Here is a 12109-nt window from a genome sequence, read left to right on the forward strand (position 1 = left end):
TCCGACACTAGAACCCTCGCCAGCCCAGCAGACTTCCTGACGTTCCTCCTAGTCATCTTCCCAAAGAAGCAATCACTGCTTAGACGTTTGCCACCAAAGATGACTTCTGTCCGTTTTGAGCTGCAGCAAAGGGAAATCGCACAGCACAGCCACTGGGTGTAATCTCACTCACTCTACACTACAAAATGATTTGAGCACTGTCCTTTATTCATAGTTTTCCAGTGCTGTAGAGTATTCCACTGTGTGCATATACTGTGCTTTTATTCATTCTAATGTTGATAGGCATTTGGATTATTTCTAATTGAGACTATTAGGAATATAGCTGCTTTGAACATTCATGAGACTTTGCTATTATGGAATAAAAGCTTTATTTTTTTTTCTTTTTCTTTCCTTCATTTTTTAAACCTATCTCTTCCATAGAGTAGACTGTCAAATGCCTATATTGGTCAATTAATATTCACTAAATTGGGGATAAATCTAATATTGATTAGCGATGCCTTCCATGGGCTCTCTAAGGACAACATGATACATAAGTTTTGATTTTACATAAGTGTAAGTGGTGTCCTGTGAGTACGTATGTTCACATGTATGTGGCCACATGTAAGTGAGCACATGTGGAGGTCTGAGGCTGACGCCAGGAGTGTCCACCTTGTTCACTGAGGCAGGGTCACCAATACCGCTAGTCTGGTCTGTCTAGCCAGTGTGCTACTGGGGTCCCCTACCTCCCCCTTCTGAATGGTGGGGTTGTGGGCAGGCTCCCAAGCCTCCAGCATTTGTGTGCTCTGGGAATCACAACTCTGGTCCTCATGCTCGCCCAGCCAGGGCTGAGTCAGAGCCATCTCTCCAGCCCTGGGTCATTCATTCTTTAATCATCTCTAATGCAAAAGCGAGACAAAGGAAAGCAGAGGGACGATGCCCTTTGGGGCTGTGCAGCTCAAAATGGGGCCTTCCACTTGAAAAAGAGCCTCTCTCTATATTTGTAATATGTATTTATAGTATCTAAGTTCACATCGCCTCCTGGGCACCTTACATCATTCCGTTTCACCAGGAGGGAGGCAGCTCTGTACAGACCTCCTGAGGATCCTTGGTGCTCCAGTTCCTCCTCAGTGTTCTCTGCCTCCATATGCACAGTGTAGGGGTGGGGTGGGGGTCTCTTCAGTCTTAGTTTAATGTGCTCAAAAAGAAAAGGATCTGTACACATGTGCTGAGCACAACCAAGAAGCTAACAGGGCAGGCCCCTCTGCATCCTGAGAACCCAGGAACTGCCTCAGGTGATCGTGGTGGGTGGGGAGGGATGCTGATTGGGGTCCAGGGCCTTTCGACCCCAGGGAAACCTCCCAGGGCTTGAGTGAAGGCTCTTGGGTTACGCAGTGAACTTTCCCATTGTCCCCTAGCAGAGCCTGAGCTCTTCCCACCAGAAACTGCTCCAGCCACGGTGGCTCCTGATAAAAGCTAGAGAGGCCTCAGCGAGCAGCCTGTCTGGAACCAGGACAGCACATTCTTCCTAGCTTTGTTAACATGGACGTCTCCTCTCTAGGAGCCAAAAGGGCTGCCCTTGCTCCTGTCGGCCTGCTTCTCTAAGGCCCTACACAGCGCAACAGTGGAAAGATGAAGACATCACATTTGTTTGCAAGAATTCAAGAAGGCGGCATGAGACAGTCCACCCCGTGCACGGCGCTGGAAGGCTAACATGTGAACCGTGCCTGCTGAGGGCTCCTTTGAGTTGCCTTCTAAACTGTTCCATAGGACAAACAGTTAACATTTTGAGAACAGCTAAAGCTGGACAGTCCATGTTTTTAATTTACACACTTGGGGAGGTTGCCTCTTGTGGGTTCAATGTCCCCAAGGGCCCCGATAGTTCCCAGTTTGTGATCTGCCCACCACCACAGCATTCTGCAGAGCATGTTCCAGGACACACGGGGCGACAGGGTCTCAGCTAATCAACACTGGCAGAAGTTTGAGGACTGTCCCTTCTTCCTGTTTCCTGGGCTCCATTCCATTAGCTAGTGGCTTTAGGGAAATCTGACTGTGGGAAGAAACAATGTTTTCCCTGTAGCACATATGTAAAGCATTTCTTAAAATCTATATAAGTATGCCTTTCATATTAAAGAAAAAATAATATTCCAATGGTAAGGAAGAAATACGTGTATTATTATTATTAATATTTCAATAGTACTTTCTATTTTAAGAGTACTAGAACCTACTAAATATCACCTAGAAAATGAAGAGGAAAGACATTTAAAATGCCATCTAGATGTTTTTATTAACCCTTTATCACCCAATCTCTTCTTCCTTCCAGTCTTTTGAAGTGTGCATTTTCCACAGAGGCGTGGTCTTTCTGTACAAGCCACTGTGCTCTAAGCCACCTACAGTCTCATAATCTAAAGCGGTGACCCTGGGCTGGGCTACACACTCTGCCCCGGGTGGCACAGCCAGGTGCTTGGGCTTAATGCTTTCCTCTCTAATATGAACATGTTTGGAACGAGTCCCATATGGGTATGCTGGGAGGTGGGGCCTCATGGAAGTGTTCGGGACATGAAGATGCTATTTCCATGAGTAAATTAATGACCCAGTGAAGTGGGCTTTGGACAGGTGCCTGCCTTTTTCTAATCCTCTAACCTACTGGCCTTACAAGGAGTAGAGTCCCTCTGCCACAATGCACCATCCAGGATGTCAGTTCGGAAGCAGAAATTAGGCTCTTGCTAGACTTGAAGTACACTTATAACAAATTCACGGACCTTGGGCTTCCCAGTCTCCAGAAGAGAAAGTGCTAGAGAAAGTAAATATCCCATCACTACTAAATATGCTTTAGCAGTAGTCTGTTATTGCAGTCCAAAAGGGACATGACTCTTAACTACCGGGAGACCCTCGCAGGGCCCCCTCAGAACCTTTAACCCTGCCCCCTTTAAAGTGCTTGTAGCTTTGATGGTAACTTCAGCAGCCCTGTTGGTCCGGCTCAGGGAGCGTGGGTTATAAACAAAGCTCATCTTTTACAATGTGTTTCTAATACCCTATAAACAGGCTCTGCTAGCCACAGAAATGCCATCGGAAGCGATAAACATCTAGAAACTATTTATTCTTCTCTTTTTTTCCCTTTAGTTGGAGTCACTAGATCCTGAATATAAACTCTTATTTTGTTTTTTTAATTTGATATATTCTTTATTTACATTTCAAGTGAGTTTCCCTTTCCTGTATCCCCCCTCCCCGAAAGTCCCATAAGCCCTCTTCCTTCCCCCTGTTCCCCAATCCACCCCTTCCCACTTCCCTGTCCTGGTATTCCCTGACACTGCTGCACTGAGCTTTTCCAAGACCAAAGATGTACTATGTGAACTGTTCTAGAGTGAACCGTTTAGTGTTATTAATTACATCCTCACTGCTGGAAAGCCGGTATCTCCATCCATCTCCACCGGCCGCTTTTCAAAATGGAAAATGTTAAAATACAGTAAAGTAAAAACAACAACAGATACTTTTCAAGCACATTTAAGAGTGCAAGCCAAAGCAAATTCTTTCAATTTCACCATAAAACGAGAATCAGAAATGCTAATTCCAGAGAATCATTTTAGCCTGCTTTTGGAAAAGCAGATTTGGGGAAGGCCGCCACCCTTCAGCAGCAGTGAGAAATCCTGCAGACGTTAGCTCTGAAACCACAACCTGCTGCTCCAGGGAAGGGACTCCCACAGAGCACATCCTCTGTGAAGAGATGCTGGCTGCAGCCACTGCTCTCAACTTGTGCTGTGTTACATCCTCCGTTATTACTATTGCCACGCAACGTGCAGGGAAACTCAGGTTTGGAGGAAGGAATTGACCTGCTTACGCTCACTGTTACTGTCCTTGAAATGAAAGCACCCTGCCCCTTGAGGCTATTTCCACAGTAGTGGCATTCCGAACGCAAGCCCTCTGCTGTCTGGTATAGGGCCAATTTGCATGTAAAAATGCAAAATGTTCACGCTAATCGTCATACCAACAGCCAGTGTCCAGTTTTGAGCAGGGAGTTAAGGGGTGGCAGACAGAGCAACACTCAGAGCGTTTCCCCGACCCATGGAGACAAAAAGCACTCTTCCAAGGACAAAATTAGACACCACTATTGCCAATCCACTCCACTGAAGTCTTTGTTTTCAGAAGTGAGGACCGGTCATCTAAAAGTGAGTACCTAGTACTGATACTCAGCAATTCTCCGACTTCCGTGGCAAGAGAATGCCTTAGGATATCTGTCGAAGACAGATTTTTCGAGCCTTCATTCTGAACATTCACACGGAGGGTAGACAGGATGTCTGGAGGGTCCTGGGCTGGTGGTCTGCTTCCTACACTGACAGGCCTGTGTCCAGGAAGGGTGCAGTTCTTTCTGCTGAGATCCTGTTTGCTCTGCCGAGTCAGCACATGTCTATAGCATCAGCACTCAGGATGGGGGCTGGACGACTGACTGTGAGCTAACACTTGCAATGTGACCATCTCCTCCCCCTCAGCAGAAATGCATACACTTTCCCAGTGTTGTTCATTGGTACATCTCCAGACCCTCAGAGCAAATGTTCGGTGGCTACCTATTAAATGAATGAGTATGTAAAATGTATGCAAAGGCAAGCAAACCCCAGTCCCTGTCCTCCATATGTTTAGAACTGAATGCCCAAGTAAGTGCATGAACACAGTAAAGCGCTCTTCCTGGGGTATGTCACATGTGCCCCAGGCATGAGGCCACCACTTCCTCAGCAAGAATGGATCCAAACCATGCTGAGCAGAAATGAAACAAGGTTAGATCATCTTCACAAAACAGAGTCCGTGCACAAAGAGATGAATGAGGGCTGTCTTTGATAAGGTCATCTGAGAAGAGAATCCAAGCCTCTCTGCATATCTGTGGGTTCTGCACTCGTGGAAAAAGGCAGAACTGAATACTCAGCAAAGAATGTGTAAATATATTTTCTAAACTTTGTTCATGCAAAACCTGTACAATTTCTTCTTGCCAGTGTTCCCTAAACTATATAGCATAACAACTATTTGCATAGACTTTATATTATATTGGGTTTTATGGGAAATCTAGAGATGGTTTAAAATATATAGGTCTCAGAACCTCAAATACATTTTATGATACCCTTTGGGTATCATAAAAGGCTTGACTAGCCACAGATTTTTATATTCAAGGTGGGTGTCCTGGAACCAATGCCCCAAAGATTCTGGAGGCCAACTGTGCTTTCTACCAATAAACTTCTTACCATGGTTTAGTAGGCTGTGATGAATCATCCACACAATAAAAATGGCCCTGTTTTTGTTTCTTATTTTAGATTTTATGATACGTTGTCTTGTACACCATATTCACTCAACTGAGGACTGATCCATTTCAGAGATGTCTTCTGAGAACACACTCGAAAGGAACAATGTCCAATAGACCCTCTATAATGGTGGACATCTCTCTGTACTGTCAAGTGTTTCATTCCCAATATGTGATAGAAATCTTATTGCATTCAGTAACTTCAACAAATGGTCAGCTTTTCTGGTGTAAAACTATCTTTGTGCAAAATAAATCAGCACTATTCCCACATCGCCTTCAATGTCAGTAGCTGCTCTTGAGACACTTTTATTTAATGAATGTCAAAGACCTTGGGCTCCCTTGCTCCAAACAGCATAACAAAGCAGGAGCCCCGCAGATTTGCAGACCACTGTTGGTGACAGAGCCAGCCCCAACCACAGCAAACACTGGGGACACAGGGCTGGAGTGTGCCTACTAGCGGCCCTTCTCCCCAGTGATGCAATACTGGACACGCAAAAAGGTCGATCACTTGCTTCTGGAGCTGGTAAACAAATAGCAAAACCAAGATGTCATGAGGCTTCAAGTGCGAGTGAAGTCTTGCCAGAAAGCCCAATGCCACTAAACACTCAGAGGCAAGAGACCACCATCGCTGAGCTGGCGCCAGCCAGTTTCTGTCCTGACAAAGTGGCCGCTGTACACAGTACAACTGAAATGAATCTGTGTGACAAACAGATGCCAACAGAACACCCACGCCTTTTCTACACAGCAAGTGCTGCGGGTGGGTGGCAACAGTTTTGGGAACAGGGCATGCATCTGATTTTCCAGGCTCATAGGGCATCATCTTCTCAGCAAGCAGAATATACTTCAAACTGTGTGCTCCAGGACCTCCCCAGTCATGTTCCCTTCTGCATATGTCACTGCCCACGTGACATATGTACCAGTGTGCTCACTGACTACTCACGTGAAGTGGGCCCCATATATATTGTCTTTTCAGTTTAAATGTAAAATATATATTTTTAAATTGTATTTATATTATATATAAATTTATCACATTTTTAAATTAAAAGATAAAACAAAATAATAGCTGTGTTGCAAATGTTGTGATTTTTACTTGCCTTAACATTTTCTGGCAATGGTTTGTTCTGGGTCAGTCCCACCGCAATCAAAGCTATCACAGCCGACACAGAGGAGAAACCAAGGATGAGCAGAAGATTTTTGGAGCAAAATCTCTTCACCTTAGAATCTAAAGCCAAAAAAAAAATGAATATTAAATCAGCAAACAATGATTTTCTTGCCTTTTTGTCTGGTTTTATGATGGCTATCCAGAAACACCAGAGGTGTTAATAAGAAGCCTATCTGTATCCCCAAGATACCTGTAAATTATTGGAAATAATGTAAGAATAAAAAGGCTCATCTGTATTATGAAGACCAAGGTCAAGTTGTCGGTATGCAAAGAACAACTGGCAAAACCACTTCCATGATCGGACTGAGGAGGAGAATCACGCGGCTGTATTATCTAATAGGTCAGACATGCCAATCAAAAGACTAACAACTAACAAAAGACAGACCTCTGCATTTTTAAAATATACACAAAGCATTTAATCTGCTAAAAATATCAAACATCAGATCCCACCACAGCACAACACTTTCCGACTTGAGATACCTTTTGGGTCCTTACGCCTTCATATTGAAAACTGACAATCACCTTAACTGACAGTCACCTTAATCCTGAGGAGTTCTGAACACTTTCTGCTGTCAGTCTATTAGCTAATCTATTCCAGTTTTAGTCTTACTTGACAAAGAACATTTTAAAGGCTCCACTAGAAGAATTACATAAGGCTACGTCAGCTGGACTTAAATAGGTCATCCAGAGACAGAGAACAGGACCTGAAGGCTAGCTACATCAGTCCATCCATCTCAGTGCACGCCGGTTCTTCACTCAACTTCTCAAACTAGCTTCAGACAGGGCACATAATACAGAATCATCCGAAAATGAGATGGGTTCTCTATCTCTTTTTACACTTCTCTGAGGACAGAGCAAGATCAAGGGAGGGGAGAGAGAGGCCCAATTGTCCCCACTCTCCCATTTCCCTTTTTGTCAGCAGCAGCAGGCAAGGTGCTGACATGGGAAGTCTTCCTTATGGTCTTAAGCAGAAACTTAAACTTTTTCCAAAAGACTGCCACCCACAACATGGGTGCCGAGTCTGCACCAAGCCCCAGAGTTCTCACGTAGTCCTTATCCATGAAGCCAAACGGTATAAAACCCAGGGCCAAATGCTAGCAAACCGTTACCTCTTAATTCCCAAGAAGGAAGGGCAAGGGAAGGCCATAGCACTTCTATGCCCTCTTCCTGAATGAACATGCACTGTCTTTAGAGACCTGCCTCCCCCAGCTATAGGACGGACCTGCTCAGTTTGTGTGATCTCACACCCCAATGATAAAAGGTTTCTGTGATGGGTGGATACCTAACCACGGCCCCCTGACAACCTGATGTCTGTGTGAACAAGACGAGTGAAAAAGTGGAAACATTCTTTCTTGTCACTGCCCTACCTGGATGAAATGTCAAACACCTGTGGCAGAGCTGAGAGACAGGGGAAACCTGCGTCCTCAGGGTCGCTGTGAGATGCCAAATTGACCAACCCTCAGCTTATCTTCCCATTGGATTACCCTTGGACTCGATGCCAGGATATTAGGTACCTGAAACTAAACCATCCAGGTACAGCTGCTGCGGCAGAAGAAATGTCAAAATGCCAGAACTCTAGAGTCTGGGAGCCAGGACGAACATCTCTGTGAGTAATCCTTCATTTCCAAAGTTGTGAAACTGAAACCGTGCTGTCAAGCATGGACTCTGCATGATCGGTAATAAGTAGATTGGCAGCATTTTGTGGCCATGTGTTGTTAGTAATAGAATTTTAAATGCTACTGTTCCATTCCCGAGGCTGCTGAAAAGGGGCTACCCATCTAGTTATTTCCTCTCTACAAACGACAGTTCTTGCCGACTCATTTTTCTACGGCATCTATGCAAGCATCACTCTTAGCATCTCAACTACTACAATGGAAGAGATTAACTCCATCTCTGCTCTTTGGATTTAGTCAGCCATTCACTGAGAAAGAGACAGAAAAACCAAAACAGAGATTACATGAATAAGTGACTTCAGTCATGAAAAGTGCTAAGAAGAAACTGAAGCCAAGGACTCTGGCCGACTGATTGCTGCAGAGCTGGGCTTGAGGTTGGTGGTGTTAGATCACAGGTGAAGAAGACTTCCCTGATGCTTCTAAGAACTGGGCAATGGTGAAACACCAGTCGTGAGTGGGGTGGAACATTCCAGAAGGCAGGCACAGGGGCCGCACACCGCTCCAAGGAGGGAGCTGCCTTAATGCGACTTTGTTTTTTTTTTTCCCTTTTTCCATGCAAATATTTGCTAATCCTCATCATCTTTGAACAGCTGGGCTGCTTCCCACATTTGCCCAGCCCTTGTAATGATGTCCATGTTTCTACAATGTAGTCAAGTCCCTCGCATATTTTTACTTCATATTAAAGATAAGCTAGAAAACTTAAGTGTATAAATGTTCTACACATAACTTTAAAATTCTTTACTACCAAAAATATGACTGTTAGTTTTTCATGTTTACCCAGAACGGAGTAAACAAAACTGTGTCCTTCACAGACTTCTCAGAAGCCCTGCTGGCAGGCAGGAAACCAGACACTTCACAGGAAGTGGTGCTCGCTGTGGATGTGGCCGTCCAGGCTGGCAGAAAGGGGAAGTGCAGGCTGCAGGGGTCCCCTGCTTGGCACATGGAAGTCTCTGGGTTCCATTTCCAAGAGCAAAAAGGGGAAAAGGGTTTGGGGAACCACCTTCGCCGCTCCTGCTATTGGCTAGATCTTTCAGATCCAGTTTTACTAAAACAAGTTTATAATGAAAACTGACACTGACTCTCTTCTGCTTGGAAAGCCTCACCTGACTCACGGGTAACAGAGAGGCAGTTTCATCACTCGGCATAAAATGGTATTTATTTTTATGAAGTGTTTTTGTTTGTTTGTTTGTTTTTTGGAGACAAGGTCTCACATAGCCCAGGCTGGCCTTGAACTTGCTGTGAAGTTGAGGATGACCTTGAACTTCTGGTTCTTGTGACCATCTGAGAGCTAGGTTTATAAACGTGTGACATGGTACTTCTTAAAAGTCCGAGAAATGATTTTACCGAGATTATCCAAGCACAAGGTGCCGCTGCTGTGGGCTGTCCTGATGCTCTGTGTATTCCGATGGTAACCGACAAGCAGATCACATACTCAGGTGACCTCAGGTGACAAGAGGGGTGCCAGCAAGCAGAAGATCACATGCTCAGGTGATCTCAGGTGGCTCTTCTTCCCATTTTAGCTGGACAGTAAAGGCTAGAGCCTGTGATTGGGCAGTGGAAGGGAAAGGTGGGGCTGGAAGCCTTTGAGAGTGGGTGCAGGTGGAGAGAGAGAATGAGAAGGGAAGGAGAGAGGAGAGAGGAGGAAGAGGAGGGGGAAGAAGAGGAGGGGGGAGAAAGAGGAAGAGGAGGAGGAACAGGAGCAGGAGGAGGAAGAGGAAGCCATTATGAAGCAGAACCACATGGCCTGGAGAAACTGCAAGTAGCAAGAAGTCTTACAGCAGGGGAATAAGTTAGTACAGTGTTAGATCTGCCCAACCTAGGCTTACAGCTTATAATCATAATAATTGGATTGCGTGTTTTTTTATATGGGCTTATTTGGGTTGGAAATTCCAGCAACAGGTGCTTTTTTCCCCTTGGAGTTGATTATACTGGAGAATTCAAAGCTGAACCTTCTTCACATTTTTTTTTCCTTTCATGTGACAGGTAAACAGGTTTTTCTGTTTAATATTAGAGAGCCAAGTCCCAAGTAATAACTTCCACCTTCATTTTACAGGGAGAATGGAAAGAAGCCCAGTGTTCAGTAAAATATGGACTAATGTCAAGCCAATAGGCTACAGAAATAAACAAAAAGCAAAAAGCAAAAATCCCTACTTCAACTCTCCATTCTTACAGTGACAGCCAGAGTCACCCAGGTAGAATCTTATTTAGTAAAAATCATAGTTTATCAAAATGCCACTGTAGAGAGAAATCTTAGGATTTCTGTTACATGATACCAAAAATATGATCTTTCAAAATTTTTTTCCATTGATAAAAAGCTTTTTCATGTTGACAGATATGGCGGGGCTCTGGCAAAGGTGACCAAAAGTTTCCTCTGTGGATCCCAAGCAACTGAGGGAACTGCATCCTCTGTCCTGGGGGCCACATCTAGAGTAACCCTGGCTTGTCAATGGGAGAAAGCGGGACCTGTGGGCAAGCAGAGATGAGACAGACACGCTGAGGTGGCCTGCGTTTCCAGTCAGGGACGGCATGCTCACCGAGTCTCAGTCCCTCCTTCCTGAACCAGAGCCTCCTCACTGTCTCTGTCACTATCTTGCCGTCCATCAGAGGACACACACACACAGGCCACAATCAAGTTTGGGGTCTTTGTGCCAGGTCCCTTGGATACAGCCACTTCCTGATACCTCCATGCAGTACTGATCCATGAGCCCTTTCCAGGGACTCCCACACTTCCTGGTTCCCTTCCCTGTCAGAATCTCCCTTCAGTTTGGGTGGATGTAGGGATCTTCTATAAATCAAGCTCTTCCTGATCAAGAATCTAACTTAACTTTCTGCTGCCCACTGTGGCCAAGATCAGAACGACTGATACTGATATTCTGGTCACTATCAGTAGCATGTACTCCCTGAGGGCTGGGACTATTCACAGATGTGTCCTATGGTAAATGAGTGAGTAAATTTTGGATTCTCAGATTTTTTTTTAATGTAACATTTCCTTCATTTGTGAATTGTATTCTCCTCATTCTTCACCAAGCCTTTTTCCTTGTTGCCCCAACATCAGGTAATGTGCAGATTATGATCCTCTCCATACCTTTCTTCCTTCTTTAAAAATATTTTTTAATTTTTAAATCACATTTGTTTAGTATGTGTCTGTGTGCGTCTGTATATGTATGTATGTATATAAATATATATATATATATATATATATACACACACATGTATGGTTATGGATGCACACATGCATGTGCGTGGAGGTCAGAGGACAACTTACATACTTCAGTTCCTTATGGAGGTCCTAGGAATTGAACTCAGGTCTTCAGGCTTGGTTGCAGGTGTCTTATCCCACTGACCCAACTAGCTGGGCCCAGCAGTCCTCTGTTCTCATGCACTACTTCTAGCTACACTATTTTTGTTTCCAGGTTCAACAGCTATTGAACCAGAGGCTGTACCTTGACAGTCTTTCAATTATGTGTTCAATAATTATTGAATACATTGCACTATGCAGCTAGACTTGTCCGTCGCTTTGAACTATAGCACTGAACAAAATACATAAATGATCACATTCACAGAGCTTACATTCTAGTTTGGAAGGAAAAAAAAGATGAAACTGTAACATTTGGAGGGTGATTATGTAATTACAAGTGCTATAAAGATACAAAGAAGGATATGAGGCAACCAAGGACAGCCTTTGGGATGATGCTGAGGGAAGGGGGAGGACCACGAGGCAATATGCACATCTCTGAGGCAGGAACATGGGTGGCAACTGAGCTGTGTACAAAATACCTTTGAGGCAGGCCATTGCCCTACCCTGAAAGATATGACTTATTCTAGAGCAACTGGTATGGTTTATTCTCAATAGTTTAGGTATAAACATAGACTCATCAAGGGTTACTGAAACCCTTGGAGCTTGAGGATGTAGCATGTGGATATAGTCATGTAGGGCACATTTCCTTGCTTCTTGTCTCGTAAGTGTATAAGTCTATCCCAGTAGGTCATAGACAACTACACAGCCAGGTGTGG

The 12109-nt window shown here is 44.4% G+C and overlaps 1 protein-coding gene across 2 annotated transcripts in view; it reads right to left on the reverse strand.

Moving 5' to 3' along the window:
• Positions 1–12109, reverse strand: part of Entpd1 (ectonucleoside triphosphate diphosphohydrolase 1) — a 79649-nt gene that overhangs the window by 22040 nt on the left and 45500 nt on the right. For both annotated transcript variants that reach the window (XM_052186238.1, XM_052186247.1), the window contains exon 2: positions 6355–6482. In XM_052186238.1, coding sequence (XP_052042198.1) covers positions 6355–6482 — 128 coding nt within the window. The remainder of the gene's footprint in view (positions 1–6354; positions 6483–12109) is intronic.

This window comes from Apodemus sylvaticus, chromosome 1, assembly GCF_947179515.1.
Source record: "Apodemus sylvaticus chromosome 1, mApoSyl1.1, whole genome shotgun sequence".
Lineage (NCBI taxonomy): Eukaryota > Metazoa > Chordata > Mammalia > Rodentia > Muridae > Apodemus > Apodemus sylvaticus.